Genomic DNA, 20,721 nt, shown 5'->3' with positions numbered 1-20,721 from the left:
CCGTTAGATCTACCGTTTGCCCCTACCTATATACTATACGCGTAAACTCTTATTTTCCAAACGAATCAATTGTCAGCACGTATTATGGGTGGTTATTTACTTGAACGCCATATATCAACCCCTCTGACTGTTTATATCCGTGTGTTTTACTCCTTTGCAGGCTTTTACCCGTCATGAATTAAGTTCATCGAGTTATTAAAGATTTAGCGTCTCAGCAAGAAAAATTAATGAGTCAGTAGCCTTAGGTAAAAGTAATATTTTTGTACATGCGGCGTGTGGCAAGTCTTTCACTTGTTTTCATAACAAGTTCTAGCACACTGTCGCCTTGAAAATACGATTTAAATTCTTGATACCCGAGATTCTCATGACAGAAGAATCTGCCGTACCGACACTTGCGATGTCAAGTCATGCTTGAGCGAAACACCGCGCTTGGTAAATACCACTACTGTAAAATATGTACTTTCGATTCTGACTGTCCAAGCAACGTGTTTAGAAACCGAGAAAAGAATACATGGTTCAGAAATACCGTTGATATTCTCTCACCATCAGATAATTGATTTTATTTGCGGTCGGCACGGTCGGTAATGGAGATCAGACTTACAATTTATCGATTTTATTTCAGCCATATTTGTCCAGTCTGTTTAGAATTCGAACATCAGCGAATGCCTTCCGTGAAATCAGCTGTAAGCAGCGTGAAGTGTGCGCTTTAAGACGATAACTACCGCGTACCCGTACAGTTACGAACATTTCCGATCGTGTGAACAGTGTTGAATGAACTGGACAAATATTTGAAAAATTTAAGTTCGGGATTCAGATGGCAGTGGCTTAACATGTACGTCCGTAAGCCTACCGTTGAGTGTGGTAACCCCCAACACTACGCATTGCGCGAGACGATGTAGGACCACGAGTGCAAAAGTGTTTGAAAGAGTAATTGTACATCGTGTAAATGCAGTACAATCAAAGTGTTAATTTGCGAATAAAAATGCATTCGATTCTTCAGACAAAACTGAAATACTCAACATGTGCCAACTGCAAACACACCTTCTCGTTTCGAGGTAAGTTAATTATACGTACACTTTTCATTTTATTGTTTTCGTTTCGAGGATGGATCCTGCATGCGTGCCGGCTTCATTTCGATACTTAACGCAAGAGGATTTCCTGGCATAGATTTTCGCATACAGAGAAAGAAGAATAATTAAGTTACAGGAAACTGGAGAGCAGGACCTGATAACGGCCGATTATCTTTATGCATCGCGTTAATCTGACGTGCAGTTTTTGACGTACCTCGTACATGGAGCACGTGTTGACACATTGTCGTCCACGCTTGTTGCATCTCGATACAAATTTCGCTATTATGGGTTTCTTTCTTTCACAGGCTGTAAGACGATTTATCCTGCACAATTCTCACCAACCAATCTTTCGAGATCACCTAGTCTGTACGATATTAGACCATTTCTGTTCGCTTTATATCAACCTTTCGTTGTAGTTGTACGATTCATTCCCTCTGAAGTAAATCTACAGTCGCCAACAATCATGATACATGTCATTGGCGTTCAGTTCTTTACGACACTTTTTAAGGCAATACTTCGAGTCTAAACTCTACGAAGAGACCAAAAGCTAACGGCGAGATGGCAAAGCCGAAGAAAGCACAATTTTTTACTTTAAGTCTAGTGCTTCTTGAGGCATGGGTCATGCAGATTGATTTCTTAAATATACCTGATTTGCTCTTGTGTGAAAGTACAGACTGCATTGATTGCCTGATTTTTGCCTTTTTTAATTTATCTTGTATCAATTTTTTTATTATTTAATTTTTTTATTACAGGAACACATCAGTTTCGCGGAAAGACTCCGCTACTACTACAATGTGGACACGCGATATGCGAGATATGTGTCAAGACTTGTACGACAAAGATGTGTGGAATTTGTGGCACAATTTTTCAACCAAATACCAACGAGCAAGCCAATTTTTCACCTAACTTATATACCTTGGGGTTAATTACTGCAAGTCAATCCGCAGGATTGAATTGCGTTGAGCCAAATATTACTTTTCAGCAATCGGCGGCGGCTCGACACAAAAAATCTTTGAGTGAAAATATAGGTGCGTGGCTGCCTATGGAAACAATGAATTATAAGAATATACAATTTTATTGCGAAGACAGTCTGACTTTCGGCTTATCTATGCTTTGAGTTGATTGTAAAAACGAGAAATATTGAAGAAAATTCAGAAAAATTTTAAATTCAGTATGTCATGTATTAAAACGATAATCCATTCTGGTTGTGCTACAGTTTTGTTTAACGTTGGTTAATTCTGATATGAAAAGTTGTTCTTGTGAAACTTTGTCGAGGATGTAGAGTAGATATTTTTGCATTAGCATATGTACACACATTTTTTACTTTGACTTTTATTTGAGAGAAACTTGATTAAGTTCGAGGAGTAATTTCTCAGAGTCTAGTTAATTTTCTTTTTACTTTCCATGTAGAGAAGTACAGTAACATTTATATTGAAGATTAAAAAAAAAAACATTCTTGCATTTCATTGACTAGCTTTTTACGCGTATGCTTGATATAACTTATTTTTGTTTTTAAAGAGCATTGTTCAGAATGCGGACTCAAGGCAGATTTTCGATGTCGGCAGTGCAACGTTTTTTTCTGCAACTTGTGTTACACAAAGGTTTGTGTTAAATATTTCATGGAATAATTTTTGTGTTTTTTCTTTTAATCGCTTTCCGTATGCAGAATTCATTCGACTATTTATTATGCGACTTCGCTTAAGATGGTTGGCATTACGTTTTGAAATCGGATATGCTTCTTTAACTGAAACAGATTCATGGAAGAGCTCTGCAGAGTCATCAGAAAGTGTCCTTGATAGAAGATAGTCACGACTTCTGGAAATTATTATCAAATGAGTGTCACGTCCATCCCAAAGAAAGCGTCCAATTTCATTGTCAAAAATGTAACGTATCAGCCTGCACACACTGCCTGCTTCTCTCTCATCGAGATCACAGTATAGTCACTCAGTCGGAGAAGGTTTGTTATTTTTTTATTTATAGGTTATCTCCAATTTGACTGTATTTAGTTTTACATTACCTGTTGTAAGTTCGAGCGTATCGAATTGTGAATAACAAAGAAAAGACATCTTTCTAAATTTCTAAAAAATATTTACATATTATATTTCATATTTTATTATAAAAATATATTCTACCCTTGAAAAGGTATATTTTTAGAAAAGTAACGCCGAATGATTTAATTCGTTCATTAGTTTCAACCAAATTAGATAGTCTTCACAAAACTGCTTGGGTAAACTTTTTGGAAAAACCCTCAATGCTTCTAAATTTAATTTTATAAAATATGTTTTTATTTTATAGAATCAGGAGTTGAAACCGCAGCTTCAGGATGTAATCGAGAAATTAACTGAGATGTTGCTGCGGGTGAAACAGACTGAAAAGGTAAGAAAAATTAATCATATTGTTAACACGTACCTGTTCTTTTCTGTATTTGCAACTGATGACCAAACAACATACGAGGGATAAGTGTGTGCAAATAATCAGTGCGTGAAGTATAGAAAAATGAATAAATATTTTTATTCAATAATTTTAATATAACAAAACTAAAAAAAAAAAAAGATTTAGGTACTCTTGTAGAATCAATTTAATGCTATAATCTCATTTTACTTCGTATCTTCGATTGACTGTAAAACTTGACGATAGTTTCTTTCGTCGTTAATAAGAACAAAATATGTTCAGCGTATTTGTGCGTTTACTACAAGTGAACGTTTTTTCATGAGTCAAACACAATCTAAAGTGAACATAGTTCCGAGCGTTAAATTTGATTAGTATATATATATATATATATATAATATTTATGTAACCTTCACCATAAATACCGTATCTGAGGAAAAAATGACAGCGAGGAAAAAAGAAAAATCTTTTTTCCTGCATACCCATCGCTGGTAAAAATCGATCTATAGTCTTGAAAATTCTTTTCTACACAATATGCATAGCACCGAATATACGTAATAATGGGTTTGTCACAGTCTCGCATAAATATTTATTACACATACTTATAAAAGTTATTATGACTAGAGGAATCGAAGCAAACTCTTACAAAACACCGTATATCATCTCCGTACAATGAAGCGACGAAAATATTTCACTGAAATCCATTAATTGCATCTATAGATTTAAGATTTAAGTCCGTCAAGCAATTATCATTTGCACGCGACTGTTGAGATTTCATATTAGGCAATTGTAAAATTTGAAATGCAGGAAAAGAATCATTTCCCAGTACAAATAAAAATATATTAATGGACTGCCGTAACGTTTCGTTGCAGTGTCAATTGTTACCGGTTATTAGCAGAGGAAAATAAATATTGAAGAAGGGAATATCGAATCGTCAATCTATTGCTTAATATTGTCTTCAATCTGCGTGCTGTTCTTTGTCTTATTTTTGTCCATCTGTTGTTTTCTAAGCTTCTTCTCCTTCATTTTTGCCTCTATTTCTTTAAATTTCAATTCCAAGTATCGATCCACTTCCGGCCCACTAAAATCTTCTGGAAACTTGGGCATCACTGGAAGTATGTACTTGTACAATCGTTCGTTGAGCACGTAAAGCTGTGCCGTTGATTCACATTTGACGTTGAACCACCAGTCGCAAGTCAGAGCTACCTGACTAAAGATCGTACCGTTTGGACACAAGAAAGAGGACATTCCACCGTTCAAGTCGCAGTAATGCCAGACCTAACAAACAAAAAATGGTCGTTGGTGAATCCACGATTCCTGTACAATCAATCTGATAACGATAAAAATGAATCGAATAAAAGATCAACTTACTTGACACCCCGTGTCGGGGTCTCCGAAGAAGCCTTTATACCGTTGGGTCGAGCAGCTGAATCCTGTTTTTGGTATCGTAGCGTATGCAGGGTAATCGACATTAGGTTTACCTCTGGTTGCTCCGTATTTCAGTGGCGTCGGTGGAAAATTTTGAACATGAGACGAGGCTCCGTCGGGTGGTGGATAATTTTGTGCCGCAGGTTCTTCGGTTGTCAGAGGAAAGATCGTCACTGCGACATTGTCGTCCACCGGAGGATCTCCAGGAGTTTCTTCATTTATTTTATACCCTTGCGACGTTGTGGTTTCAACGATTCGCGGTGGCTCCGAGAGCCCGGTAGCCTCTTTCTGATTCTCCGGCAAAATTGTCGGTAAGTATTTTCTCCCTATAATGTCGATCACATTGACGTGATAGGGTCCGTTAGATGGCCTCGTGTTATCTTGAACTACGATTGGTCTGATTCGAGTCGGTTTGAACGGCCTCTTCGTAGAGGGCTTGGGCCTGGCCTGAACAACTTCGTAAGCGTCTTGATACTCCTGAACGTACTTCGAAGAGGAGTCGACAACCGGCAAAACAGACCCTGAATTTTGCTGAGAGTGCGGCAGCTCGTACTTCCTTCCATTGTTCAACAGACTAAGTATTTCCACAAGGGTTTTAATACTCTCGTCAATATTATCCGCGTTCAACATCTCTGGGAGCTGATTAGTTAGTTGAAGACTTTTTACTATGTGGTTCAGGGTCGCCTGTGTCGACGGATTTCGCTGTCTCTGGTCAAGCTGATGAGCAGAAGAAGTAAAGTGAGAAGACTGCAAAGATGCCGAAGCCTGTTCCGGGAGTCTGAAGGGCTGCGGTCTGACGTATCGCTGAGGTTCGAATTCAGCCCCAGGATAATTTATCGTTTCTCCTTGGTCATACTTGACGTAAGGCGGTCTCTGAGTGGGTCGTTTAGGCAGCGATTCCTTCCTGACCAAGATCTCGGCGTACGATCCAGCAGGTGTGAATTTCGTCGTCGTTGGTCTGTGCGTTGTGAAGTACAACTGAAGCGGTCGCTGTTGGTGCTGATGTTCGTTGACGCGTAGAGTCGACGAGGATGTCGTCGGCCTCGGTGTCAGGTAACTGGGCCTCTGGTAGTGGGACGATTGGTAGTCTTCAATATTGGGGCTCTGGGTGTATCGCACAGGCGTAAAGTACTCCTCGTTATCGGTGTCTTTCGGGTCATATTGGACAGACGGTATGAATTTTTCATGAGGAACTGTCGGCGGACTCACGTAGTACTGTTGGGTCTGTTTTACGCCGTTTCCAACCCCCTTTGGGTGGTTGTTTCTTGTTCCATAATTGTTGTATCGCAGGTGAGAAGCTGGAGGTACCGGTCTTCTTTGCACATTTGGTGAAATTCTCATCATTCCCTTGTAGGGAGTCGACGACTGCGATTGCGATTGCTGGTTCACGTTGTTGTTCGAGACGTAAAATGTCATGTACGGTATCAGTCTTCGGTACCGATCTTTGAATTCTGCATCCTCATCTACCGGCGACGATTCACCTTCATCGCCAACCGAAAACATTGTTTCCGTCAGGTTCAACCCCGTTGTGGAGTTAGCCGCCACATTCTTCATCGGCAACGCCACTGTGGAATAAAAAACAGAGAATATAAAAATTAGTACTATTGTTTGTTTCATCTCTAAATTTAAGTACGATACATAGTTCTTGAGTCGACGAATAATATTTTGGCAAACTTTTTTTTATCTCAAGTATACTTTAACTTCGTACATTTCTTTCAAGTTTAACATGTCTCTTGATTCGCTCTGAATCTCATACACCAACCGCGTTCTAGAAAAAGTTTTTTCTAATCAAAATTCGTAAAATTTGTCGTACCTTCTTTCAACCGTTTAAATATTCGAGATTTTAGGATAGTTTTTGTCTCAGTTTTTTTATATCTTATTTTATAATATTTATTGTGCAGAATCTATGAAAGAAAAAATATTATTAATAAATAAAGGGTAAGAAAAATAGGTAGAAAATTTTCCGATAGCTCGAATTGTGCTGAACCGCTAAAATGTTTGAGTATAAAATTAGAATAACTAGAAAACTGTGTAACTGGCTGAGCCTAAGTTTTTGCGAATTTTCATAAACAGATGACGCGATGGGGTCAATCTGTAAAAAAGAGTGCGTAACAAATTGTCCGATACTCTTTCTGCGGTTACACGTTAAAAAGAATTCCAATGTATGCATATTGCATACCGATATACAACCGTGATTCCGCAGATTACTGTGGAGGATCGAAACACGTGCGTACACCGAGAAAAGAGTTTATTTATCGTTAATAAACGTATACTTGGATATGGCGAACTAAATGTTTCGTTATTATTGTCAAATTTTATTCGACAAAAATTTGTTAATCGTTGACAAATCATATTTGACTCAACCAAAATTTGATGCTAATAACGAAACCTTTGTTTTGTCGTATGAAAATATACGTTTGTTAAAAGTAAATAAACTTTTTTTTCACTTTATAATACCATGAATATTGTAAGAAACCGCGGGTGCAAAAATTTGGTAATTTTCCATTATTGAATGCATTTTTGCTAGGAGTTTAAAGCGCGGAAGGGGAAAAAATGAAAAAACCATTGCTTGTACCTCAATTTTAACGAAATTCTCGCTGCATCGCATTGGTGAAAATTTTCGCCACCTGTACACACGTTATAGACCTCTAGGTACATTAGGCACGTATGTATAGGTCGCTGTACCAGCTGATTAAATTGCCCCGACCCGTCTGCGGGACTAAATTACTACGTTTTACTCCGCAGGGAACAATTCGCGAAGATTCAGTTCGCGCTTCGGTCTTTACCTGTCGGATCAAATTACTTCGATGCATTTAATGTTCCTGCATGTTCGCAATCGCGAAACGATCGATTGATGAAACTCATTCTTTCACAAAAATTCTTTTTCGGTCACGCGTGTATCGTCATTGTTTTCTTTTTTATTTTTCATTGCGTTTTTTTTTCTTCATTTCTTATCTTTATCGAACTTTCCCGCACCACCAGTTCTAGCGATGGCCACTAAGCTAAAAGTAATCGATGCATCGATTAATCGAGTTAAAAAAAATAATCGAACACGACTCGATTGAATCGGCAAAAATTAATTGATTAATCGATTATATCGCTTTTTTTAAACTTTGCACGTGAATCCAAAGTTTTATAAATTTCAATACGTAGTTTTAATAGCAGAAAAGTTCGTTGATAATTTACAGTTTTATTCAAAATATTTTTGAATTTCTGGTGAAAATATTCATCTATCTTTCACTTGTTATATCAAACGGGTACTTAGTAAGCAAGACAATTATAATAATCGATATTTTAATCACATGAATTGAAATTGTATAGCGTCGTGCGTGAGAGTAAAAAACAAAAATCTATCGTGCGGGAAAATGATCGAGTCCGTCGATTAATCGAGTTTGAAAAATGATTGATTATTTTTGGTCATTCATTGCCAGTTCGATCACCTTCTTAATCTTCTTCCTCGTCTTCGATCCTTGAATCGCAGACACGGTCTCGTAATTGAAACAATATATCGACTCGGTGAACAGCCAAACTAGGCTATTGTTAATTTATAAGCACGTTATGTTGTTATCGACAATTCACTTCGTGCGATGCCTGAGTATCCGCACTCATTTGTGTTATACATATATGTATACACACGACATATCGAAAGAGAAATGAGACACAGATTCGAGATTGTGGATTAATTTCACTTCCCTGGCTCTCGTGAAAGGAAATTTATCGTTTTTTTCTTTGTCGACGTATGTAAAAAAAGAATTGAGCAACCCCCGAACTCCGACAAGTATCTCTCATTCCAATTAGCTGATAAATTTATACCTGTCGAGTTTGAGAGGAGAAATTCTTGTCACTTTTCGCCTTCGTTCAATTTCTGTAAACTCAGGAACGTTTTGTATTGGTGATTCGACGAGCTGACGGATAAAAACTTTAAAATCGGTCCTGTACCAGGTTTCATTTGATTTTCTATGTTGTAATTGTTCATAGAAATTAACATAGAAACTCTCTTGCAATCTCTCTCTCTCCCACTCTCTGCCGTGAATTTAGGCCGGGTCGACTTTTTCACATATACATATTTTTTAAACAAAGAAAAGACCAATTCTATTTTCCGTGAAAAAATTCTGCATAATTTTTTATTTATTTTTTTCCTCTACGCATATTTGAATTATGTAAGAAATTACGCTGAACCCCGCTTTCTCTGAAACAAATTCAGCGACTAATAGAGCTTGACAAAATGAATATAACGGAGAGTTAGATATAAATTATAGACTCACTTGAGGCCATGCAGTTTTTGAGATAATGTATATTATTACAGTATTTGCAAATTTTTTCGTAATATTTGAATGGAAATAATAATAATTCGTATCGCCGTAGCAGTGAAGAGGAGAAAAACGCGCGATCATAGTTTCCGGTTACGACCTTTCTTACAATAAGACCGCTTTCACGCAAACGCGTGCAGCAAGTAATATAATAATATCCCTGATCGATATAAAGCGAGAGGCCCAGTTTCCGAGTTGACGTATACAAAGAGGTAGAAAATTGTACTCGGAGAAAACCAGTTTCATATTTCTGTCGAAAAACCAGAAATCAAGTCGCAGTAATTCGATTATATATTTATAATATATTTAATCAACATTCGGGGAAAAAGTTTCCCTTCGAATTATCCAAATTTTATCGCTGGACAAAATTTCCTTTATACATTCCTCTATTTTCATGCTGAAATTCACGATTCGAGGATGCAGAAGCAGCAGGAGCGGCAGCGGCAACGGCATGAATTATTCAGGTTGTTATTTTCACATTGGAAAGCTCTCTCGTTCAAGGTATATTACCACGGTCCAATTTTGCGAAACTGAAAATTTCCCCGCTCCTGCAGCAGACCGAGTTCTTGTTTCCGGTTCTTGCGACGGATTTGTTTCCTCCCCCTTTTCCTCGCCTCGACGAATTTAATCAATTTCGTATGTCCAGTTCGTCGGAACGTGTTTTTATAATTTCCCCATTCAGCGTGACTGGCAATTCTTTGTACAACAAGTTTATAATGCGGGAAAACAGGTCTTGCATTTTTTTTTTATACACGTTATACCGTACTTTCAAAGCTGTTTTCTAACGTTCATTAAGCCTCGAGTTGACCTTAACCGAGAATACAGTCGATCCTTAAAGTGTTACAACCAACATGTTTTCGTCACGTTTTTAACAGTCGCGTGGTTTATTTTATATTTTTTTTTTTTTTGTTTTTTTTTTTTTGTTTTTTTTTCCTCCGTTGATGTATATAAATATAAATTCAAGATCGAATTCAATAGCTTCGATTTAATCGATGTTTTAATCAGAATTTCATATTTTCACGTACTTTTTACCGACGTATTTAGGCAAATTTACGATGGATAATTACGACGGTCATTACGTACGTATCACGGACATTTGTATATATGAGTACGCGCATACATTTGAGTGAAATTAAACCCGTATTGGGTTAGTTGGTTAGTCGGACTTTCTATTCTCTCGCTGTATACCGTTAATCCACCTTGTTCAAATATTCGACGATTCAATTTCTTCTATTTCTTCCATATACGGTAAAAAATTACGTTATCATCGTAGCGATGAGTTCATTCTGAATTTGCATTACCTATATCTGTTAAGTACACTCGCGGCTCGACGAGATTTTTTTACAATACTATGTGTAAACATTTGATTCCCCTTCGAAATTTGCACAACAATTCAAGACCCGAACGTGCTAAAAACATGAGCCGAATTTTTCCTCACGATTTCAACCTTAAAAAGTTTTTTATATCGGGACCCGAGAGTTAATCCTTATTGCGTGTTGAAAAAAAGATTTATAATACATTTGATAATCGCATAGTTTATGCTCTACCTGTTTCTTTGGGGGGAAAAAAAAAAGAATTGTTAACAAAGTTTTCTTTTCATTTCAACGCCGTAAGAATAAAAAATCTACAATCGATAAAAAAAGAAAAGGTCGTAAAGATTAATAATCATTCATTGATTATCGTGTCATATTTGCAGGGTTAATAATACGAACGAAATTAGGGTATAAATAAATAAAAATCGAAAGTGCCGAATATGCCCGTATGGTTGTAAAAGTTATTACAGAATCGCCAGATCAGTATAATTCGAATATCGGCAATGATCCAGAAAGTAGGATAAAATAAGAGATGAACGATATCCAAGTAAAATAGGTTTTCCAAATTTTTAGCATCAGTTTATAATTCGCTCTTTAATTTTCGCACGCAAGGCAAAACGTGTTTTCTGTTAATACCGAGCAAGGAAGCAGGCAAGCAGCGGTTGGACTCGATTAATTTGCCGGACTTGCACGAATTAAATATTGGTGTTAACGTGCATTCGAACTTGCCTCATATATATATACACACACACACACATATGCATGTCACGCAACGCGTGCCGTGGTTGTTGTCATATAATCGCAACAGTTGCAAACTCCTGAGGCAAAGTCTGATTGCAATTCTCACAGTTGCTGGTGCAACGTTTCGTCGGCCTTTTTTATCGCCTTGTGCGTGACGCTGTATTCCATGCACATTGCATACACGTAGATACATCGTCGGTTACATGTGCATGTGCATTGCGCAGAAATTACACGTGACGTATATTTAGTCGAAAGCGGGAAACTTCCATTCTACGTTACACTAATTGCACCGAACACTTTATTCTCTCTCTCTCTCTCTCTCTCTCTCTCTCTCTTTGTTTTAACTTCGCCGTGTATAAAATCGACGGTGATGGAAAAAAGAAAAGATGAAAAAAATATAGAAAGAAGGAGGAAACAGGAGAAGAGAAAGAAATGTAGTCACGTTCGGTTACGTTTCGTCGCTGTACCTACGCTCTGATTACTTTTAGTTTTATTTATTTTTTTTTTTTTTCTAATCTCCTTTTTCACGTCGCGGCAGCAATATTTTTGAACGAGTAACAAAATCTAGCCGCGCATTCCCGTTTTCCTATCGTTATTTTACGAGCATTGGTCACAGTTTACGATGTAGATTGTACAGGGTACGGTTTTTGCATCCGCTTTCTGTACCATCCGGTTGTAAAAAAATTCAATCAATCCAACACGCGGTAATTCTTTCATTCTTTCGTAAGGTAGATTTAGAGGGTGGACACACATCTGAAAAACTTTTCAATATCAGGGTATTTAAAAAAGGCCATGGAAAACCTGGAATTGTTGGAGGATTTTTAATTGTCTCGTGGAAAAAATGAAAATATCAGTTTACTATCGTTGGAATTAGAAACGATTTTGTAGGGTAAATGATTTACTTTAGTAGAGGATTTTTTTTTTTTTTAACGAAATCACAATTGTTGAGAGTCGGACGTTGGCTGGGTTCGCATGGAATTCCCCTTACATAATATCCTTTTTTTTTATTTTTTTTGTTTCAACAAATTTTCACGATCGACGTGTATCGCGCAGATGGACGTGGTTTTTAAAATTCGACGGCACGAGGGAGAAGAATAAGGCGGAACGGTAATTTGAAACGAGTAATTCGATCATTCCGATGCAGTTTGCTCTGATATGCGGGAAACTCGACACACATACATACATACGTACGTACGTACATACATAGGAAGGAACAAACCATGGGACCCGGGGTGATGTGGGATTTCAAACTGCACGGCGCGAGGAGAGAGAGAGAGAGAGTGAGAGGGAGAGGGCGGGGGAGGAGGGGATAGATACTAGAAATTGAGATATACCTGCGGTAAGGAGTTCCAGGAGTACACAGAGACAGACAGGCGGAGAAATTCAGTTTGACACAGTGGGTTCGGGTTCGGGGTTTGTACATCCATGTACGTACATGCAGGCATGCGTGCATCGAGTGCATTCGAAATTAGTGGCTGGATTCTGTACTTTGCATACAGTTGCGAAAATGGCGAAACATCAAGTACGTGTGTGTAGGGTAGATCAGGGAGGCGAGCGATGCGCTTGCTTGTTTCCTTCCCTTGCAGGAGTTCGAATCGTACAATATTGGCAAGGGCTTCGGTTCTTGCACAGTTAGCCCCGCCGCCGTCGCACAAACTTGTTATCTTCTACAGTCTATTGTAAATTGTTGCTACAGAGTTTCGCCACCCCTTCGCGACCACCACCCCTATTGGGAATAACTCGCCGCAGCTTACTTATTGTACTGCTACAATTCCGCAACGCAGATCTACTTTGCCAATTATTATACAAATGTGCACCCGGCGAACAATCTTATTTATTGTATATATATGGGTATATTTTTAAAAAAAATTTATACGCATATCTACAGCTAATACTTTGTTAACGAGCGATTTCACCCTATCAGTCGCAGTAGCATTTGTATCCATTTTTTGTAAGCGATCTTTTTAACGTACTTCTTTGCGTTTTTTTTTATTTTTTTTTTATTTTTTTTTATTTTTTGCCGTTTCTGATAATATACGAATAGGTTTTTTCAATACTCGAGAATAATTATTGCGATATAATGTAAATTATTAATGTTAGAAAGAAATTGATTAACAAAAACCGTGAAAATTTGAGGAATAATTCATTTTCGAGAATGTTACCCCCTTACACCCCATATATAATACATGGTCGCTGATTACCAATCTAAAAACGGATTTAAAAAATTCAAGATGGCCGATCCAATATGGTCGACGGAAATTTCAAATTTGATCTAATCCAGAGAGAAAACACTATCCAGGGGTTTTCCGGGTCGCCGATTACGAATCTGAAATCAGATTTTGGAAATTCAGTACGGCGAATTTAATCGGCGAGCCCGAAAACATGAGAATACTATCTCGTTACAAAAGTTGAGCACGATAATGTGTGACTCAAAGAGTTAAAGACGAGACAAACTAATCCGGTAAAAGATTGATTGATTGATTGCATATTTTTTTTCTTAATTCTCAGTTTCAAACACCCTAATTTGTGAAACTGAAAAGTATTATATAACGTATCGCGTCCTTATTACTACGACGTAATATAACAAGGTTCGTACAGCTGGTATATGCATTTCCAGGCATTATTATATCCTGAACCCCCCGTACGCGTAGCTTACTATAATCTAAACTCGATATGACAATTCAGTCGCGGAGATCCCATATCTAATTAGCAATGCCGACAGGTAGTTTGCGGTTAGTTCTATTTGTGCTTAGCGGCGTTATATTCCACGGTATGTATAATAATATGAAGCACACACATATGCATATGTTATCTATGTACGAATATAGCGATGTATAAGGTATGTTATTATTGTGGAGGAATAATTAACCTCATTCGGTCTTTTTTTATTTTTTATTTTTTTTTTTTATTGGGTAAACGACAAGTCAGTTTAAATCATTCAACTTTTGAATTCTGTTCGTATCTGGTTTCTTGAAGTTTCTCTCAAAATTTGGTCATCGCGTTGTGATTTGTTTTCTTCTCTTATTATAAAAAAATGTTTTCCCTTTCTCCTTTCGACGAACAAACCGTTCGAAAATACGGTTAAACGTATAGAAAACAACGAGACTGAATTCCTGTTTTTCAGGAGTAAAAAGTTTTTCAAAATCCGTTGAAAGTCTACACTCTCTTTACCTTCGTAAAGTCCCAATTACACAATTATTATTACAAATAGAGAAAGGCAACGAAAAAAAAAATAAATAAATAAATAAATAAATAAATAAATAAATATCAGAAACCGCTAACACAGATGCGGAAAAAAAATGTTTCAGAACGCGATAGCAAGCTCGAAAAGACAAGCGTGACGCGAATTGCCGGGCGAGAGATTGCTTCGTATACCATATATATGTATGTATATATATATGTATATTATATGCATGTGGGGGGGTATACGGCAGTAGATCCAATTAGTGGACGTAGTGCAAACATTCAGAATAATATGATGCAGATCCGTGCTTTGGGTCAGGCTGGGTTTACTCGACTCTACCTACTAATTTAGACTAGGTGCGAGAACTCGGCAGGAGTCACGCAGCGTTAGGTAAATAATGCCCCGACTTGCAAGTATGAAACGTAGGTGCATCACGCGGAATCAGAGGTGCGGAATTCTCGCGGTAGGGTTACAACGTCTCTTCGATTTATCGAGACTAACGATAAGTTAGTCGATGCGATCAGTTGCGAAAGTTGCAATAAATATATATATATATTTATAATTAAACGATGAAGCGAATGCAGCGTTTTGTGGAAATTCACTGTAAAAACTGCAAAGGGTAAATTATCCGGAGCTGCTGCTGCTGCTGCTTTCTTGGACTTCTTAAACTTCTTGAAGAAAGTATAACGCGAAGGTTTTCATTAAAAGTTGCTACGAGGGTTAAAAAATAACATAGAGGGTGTTTGACGAACCGATCCGTTATATCACGGCGTATCAAACAACAATTGCAGCTGTTCGCACCTGCTGCGTTATTGCAGGCAGACTAGATTATGCCAAACGCGTAAGTTTCTTGGATCAGCTTGCAGACTCTGTTTGCCATCCTTTTATAAACCGGCGACTACCCCGCTACACTTGAACGATTTCTAAACACGGTAAAATGCTTTCTTTCTCTCTCTCTCTCTCTTTGTAAATGGGGCGTCAAATTTACATGATTTATTGGTAAATTACACGAAGAACGAAGTCAAGAAAAATAATTTGCGATTTTCCACCATGGCATCTCCTAAAAAATTTGTTTGGGTTAAAAGAAAGGTTCTGGAAAAAGATGAGCGTTTTACGTTATGTGGAAGATAGCGATCATTTGATTTTTCATATTTATACATTTTTTTTTTTTTTTTTAATTCATGAAGAATTGTGAATAAATTTTTATTTTATCGCTTACATCAATCGTAATATCAATTTACGTCACTGAGAAGACCCAGACTTGTAATATCAAGTCTCCGGTTGATATTTGAGAAGCGTGTCTGACGACTTTTTCATTATTAATCGATCTCATAAAATAGTTATAATTTAATATGAAATTTTAACTCAGAAACTGTGAAAAAAAAGTGAAATATCGAGTGAGCGCAATTTTTTCACAGAATCTTTCTTTCGATCTAAACAAACTTTTTAAAGGGCGCCACATTGGAAGATCGCAAATTATTCTCTTCTGAAACACCCTAAGGTACACGTATAATATTCTTATCATCATTCTAGCTTTTAATTGAAGAAATTCTGTTCAGTGAGTCGTACAAAATTATATATGCACATATGTATATATATATATATATATATATATATATATATATATATATATCATCCCCTTGTACGCAACGTGGACGATTATAAAGTTAATCCGCGGAAAAACATCGAGTGTGAAAATCCACCGTCTAAAGTAAACTTTCCGTATTTCTCCTTCGGAGATGCTCGGATGGAACGGATGGATGGATGGATTGGGATGGTCATAGTTAGTCGCAGTAGCTGGAACTGAAAGGACGTTGAACGTAGCCGAGTGTAAGATGATGTCTCTTCTGCCATGCCTTTGGCCTCCTCCTCCTTCTCCTCCTCTCGTCGTCTTTTCGCGCTCGCTGTATAGTAAAAGTTAAGTTCTTCTCTACTGGAAAATTTTAATTATTCCTATCGCAAGTCTTCTTCATCATCATCTTCTTCTTCTTCTTCTTCTTCTTCTTCGTCTTCTTCTTTTTTTATTTCTTCCTCGAGTCAGCTTCTTTATTCACTTCGTCGTCCGTGCCATGCAGTTTCACCTCGCAGGCTACATTTTATCCGAATATACCTTCACGTATATCATGGTAATTACCGTAGGTACAATTCTTAACTATTTTCATTTTCTATCGGTAACCGAATAAAATTGTTACAAGTACCTACTTCTGGTCAGTAGAGCGGAATGGAAATTATGGTTTTCTTAACTGTAATCAAAAAATCTCACGCTTGTTGCCATTATGTTTTTTTTTTTGTTTTATCATCGTTACTCGTACTACAATTAACAATAATATAATATATTCGAGGAATGAATCAAGTCGAGCGTATTTGTATTTGTATTGTTATTGTTGTTGTTATTATTATTGTTATTTTTATTATTCCCCTTCTTTCATTCTTATATTTTCATCATTTCGACAGAGACGGGGTGCCGCTGCGGCAAGTTTATTGCGGTGACAGCGTCTCCGCGGATATGTGTGATACATGTGACGTTACCCGGCACGATATGCATACACGTGGTTATACGACACAGCTGCACATGTGACCGTAATAACGCGTCAAGTGTAGTTGGAAAAATAATTTTGCACGATGGTGAAAACGTTGAGCGCAATTAACATAACGACCCCGTGTCAAAGTCGGTTAGTTTTTCCTACCCTCGAGTTTGAGGAAAAAAAGTAAAAGAAAAGAAAAATCGTCCACCTTTATTTTTGTTTCTTTTTCTTCTCTCCTACTACCGTGACTTGGATACACACACGCGATGTGAAAACGATGAAAACCGGCGCATAATCCGCTCGCAAACATCTCAAGTTATATCTGCGAACGCCGGCGACTTTAATTTCTTTAATTATGTACGTATAACATGCCTGTATATGTATATATATATATGTATATATACGCGTGTGTGCGTACACGCTATTTTATACAGTCTCAGACTTCGTTTATACATTTGTTTATATGCATAAACTCTCGCGTATGATGCACACGTATTTATGACACATTACTGTAGCCGAGGTTGAGAAACAAGTACACACGTATTCATGTATGCACGTACCTATGTATTATATATGTATTACGTGTGTGTATACATATGTATGATCGGAAACGCAACAGGTTAAGAAGCGTGTAAGTCGTATCTTGACCTGCGGAATTGATGCCGCGTCCCTGCTACCGCACAACGTGATTAATTTTTCAACAAGCTGTGCACCTGCCGCAGGCTTATTGTTAGTTTAATTTTATATCAGATACTGGAAAATGAAACACCGTCCTCGGGATTGATACGTCTATAAATGCTGCAGCAGTCTGGAGGTGCATTTCTTCATTATAAAATCGTAAATCTGATCCTGGATATACTCAATAGAGGCGTTCTAATTCACATCTACAACGTAACGCGTATAATATATGTGTGCGTGTGTGTGCGTGTAGGTACACATAGAGTTGTAGGTGCGCTCGTCTCTCTTCTTAGCAGAGAGTTTACGGCGATACTTAATTGTCAAAAGACATCCTGAGTCCGCCGTAAAAGTTAACTGCTCTCCGTTTTACTTCCTTCGCTTTCGTTCGTCTTCTTCTTCGTCTTCTTCTTCTTCTTCTTATTCTTTTTATTTTTCTTATTCTTTATCGTCTTCTTCTTCTTCTTCTTCTTCATCTTCCTCCTCCGAAATCCCGCATGCACCTTGGCAGTATCTCTTTTACTCTTGATTTGCCCCTTCGCCATGCCTTCCCGCTATGCTTGATGGGTATAAAAGGTGCCGGAGGGATGGGAATCGCATGCTGCACAGTCTTCGAACCGTGTCTTAACGATCCAATCTTGGCTGCTGCCTTGGCATGCACGTCTTCCGACTCCGCAAATCGCAAAATGCAATTAGGGTGAAATGATGCAATGTCGTAGAGTGAAATTCGTGACGCGATACCAAAAGCGTATCGATCCAAAGAAAATTGGTTAATCGCCGCACTTTTTATTTATCTATTTATTTTTTTTTTAAACTTCCTTTCATCATTCTCGTATTATTATTACAGACCCAGGGTGTCGGGCTATTGGAAAAACGTAGAAAACCGAGAATTGTCAGGAGATCCGGTCATGGGTCCTGAAATTTTTCTATTCTTTTCCTCTATGATGTACGATTCTTAAAAACGTAGGAAATTACTCACAGTGAGACATTTGAAGTGGAGGAATTTTGAAAATTGCTAAATCGATGTTGAGCACCGTGTAAAATTTATGAAAAATATAAACAAGTACAAGAAACAGTCGATACTTTCAGATCGATGCTTCTATCATTCATATTTCGAAAGAATGGTTAATCCTAAACCTCCGTTAGTTTCTTAAAATTGGAGTGTTTATTCACATATTTGGTAATTAAGTTTAAACAAAATTAAACCGAAAGAAAAATTGGACTATTTTAACTTACGACGGAGACATCTGATGATTAATTTTTAACTAGTTTGGATGAAAAGTGAGAGTTTTTTTTTTTTTTCACTAACGTTGGGTTAAAAAGAGTTCTGGAAAATGTTTATTTTCGTTTGTAAAACTGAGAAATGACAGGGAGTTTGATTTGTCATTGACGCTGGATACCCTGAGTCGGTTTCTTTTTGTAAAAAAAAAAAAAAAAAAAGAAAATGGAGAGAGAGAAACGTATTTTTCACCGAAACAAAGCTCGGAGTATGGGAGTGTCCGAGGCTGCAGCACCGCAGTCGCAACTTTGAGAATTCGAATTACAGGATTGAAAGGGCACCGGGGGTTTTGTGTTAATTGAGGCTGGTAATGGAGTTGGCAGTTATTTTGGATTTGCTTTCGCTAAGTAAAGCAAGGGACAATTGGATCGTCCTGCAACAGACGGTGCAGCTGCCTAGCTCTACACCCTGAACAGAGTTTCCAATCCGTTCCCGATTTCTCACCCTCTCCAATTCAACCCGCCTACGCTGCACCAACGTCTATACAAATATACATGATACACGTACAAATAGTCGTACAAATAGAACGTCGTCGACAATTTACAATACGTTAGCTGCTGTAAACTTTGGTACCGATTCTCATTTGTTCAGAGTAACAAATTTTTAAAATCAAAGAAAGTAATTAATTTAACGGTAGAGTTCTGCAAATGTCGTTTGAAATTTTATTATTTGCACGACTAGTGTCGAGGTGGTTGCAACTTTTTTCTTTTCTCTCTTTTACCGTAAGATCTGAAATTCACGATGGCAAATTTTTACACAAAATTGACGTCAGGATTTTTTAACGAGGTTGGTTGGCCAAAAATCGATAATATCTATTCATTTTATTACGAGGTTGTCGTGCGTATTGAATAGTTGTGAAATGTGGATCAATTCTGGACTTATCGGTACACTAATTCGTCGACGGGTTATTGAGACGTTTCAAAGTATGAAAAAAAAATGTTCCATGTTATTCAAATGGGAAATAGAAAATCGCTACGAGACATCTCTAAATGTTAATACTAATCGCTGAAATTTGGACAGCATAATTTTTTTCTCAATTCAAACAATATTTTCGACTCGAATTTTGAAAAAAAAAAAGTAATTTATAAATAGTCGATGTTTTTTTATACATTCTAAGGTATACCTGTAACATATATATACACCATTCCACGCTGCAAAACTCACGATGTACAATAATTATGTATCTGTATTTTAGCGGCGAAACGCAGCCATCTGCGCAAGTACCTTATTACGTAACTATTAATATAACCTTATACATGTAACGGAAAGGACGGTAAAAATTTCAATGCTCAAAAGTTTATGAAATTTCGTCCATCAAACGGAATATATTTACTCAAAGGTATACGTATAATACCGGTTATACGCAAATACGTTTTTCCTGTATGTGAAGTTGGTAAATGTGCATTTTATACACATACAGATATATTTTACGACGGTATAATATCGCATTGCGAACGTGTATTTTTGTTTTATCCGTTTGCATCTACACGTTTCGTTTCCATTGCGGAATTCATATCGCTGCATCTATGCGAGTTATGCGGATAAACGTGTGCAAAATTTGTATCCGTTGCGGGACATTAATAATCGTTAAGAATGGTGCAGTTGTAAGAGTGTTTAAAATAAGCGCGAAAAATAGCAGCCAAGATGTGTAAAACGAGATATATATTTCGGGGGTTATATATTACTGTGCGAACGGAAAAACGGATTCACGAAATGCGAATTATTTCGAGCTACTATTTGCCGGGCGATTTTCGACTTGTAGGTATTGCAATATTCCACTGATAATTTTGTCCGTTACTCTGTACCGG

The 20,721-nt window shown here is 37.4% G+C and overlaps 2 protein-coding genes across 3 annotated transcripts in view; one reads left to right on the top strand and one right to left on the bottom strand.

The window, feature by feature from the left end:
* Positions 1-652: 652 nt before the first annotated feature.
* Positions 653-20,721, top strand: part of qin — a 101,414-nt gene continuing 81,345 nt past the window's right edge. Inside the window, exons 1-5 of one of the 2 annotated variants that reach the window (XR_006881590.2) lie at positions 653-1,055; positions 1,823-2,098; positions 2,589-2,671; positions 2,824-3,027; positions 3,366-3,446. Coding sequence is in view for 1 of the 2 variants with exons in the window: in XM_046611940.2 (XP_046467896.1) it covers positions 947-1,055; positions 1,823-2,098; positions 2,589-2,671; positions 2,824-3,027; positions 3,366-3,446 (753 nt within the window). In the remaining variant the exon portion in view is untranslated. The remainder of the gene's footprint in view (positions 1,056-1,822; positions 2,099-2,588; positions 2,672-2,823; positions 3,028-3,365; positions 3,447-20,721) is intronic. The other variant, XM_046611940.2, reaches the window with a different exon arrangement.
* LOC124212169 (uncharacterized) overlaps positions 3,619-20,721 on the bottom strand; it is a 31,155-nt gene continuing 14,052 nt past the window's right edge. The window contains exons 2-3 of the mRNA XM_046611993.2: positions 4,830-6,451; positions 3,619-4,736 (exon numbers count right to left, since the gene is read on the bottom strand). Coding sequence (XP_046467949.1) covers positions 4,398-4,736; positions 4,830-6,451 — 1,961 coding nt within the window. The 3' untranslated portion in view covers positions 3,619-4,397. The remainder of the gene's footprint in view (positions 4,737-4,829; positions 6,452-20,721) is intronic.

This window comes from Neodiprion pinetum, chromosome 1 (assembly GCF_021155775.2).
Source record: "Neodiprion pinetum isolate iyNeoPine1 chromosome 1, iyNeoPine1.2, whole genome shotgun sequence".
NCBI classification, from domain to species: Eukaryota; Metazoa; Arthropoda; class Insecta; order Hymenoptera; family Diprionidae; genus Neodiprion; species Neodiprion pinetum.
The sequence above is the reverse complement of the archived record's forward strand: the minus strand, read 5'-3'. Positions and strand labels throughout refer to the sequence as shown.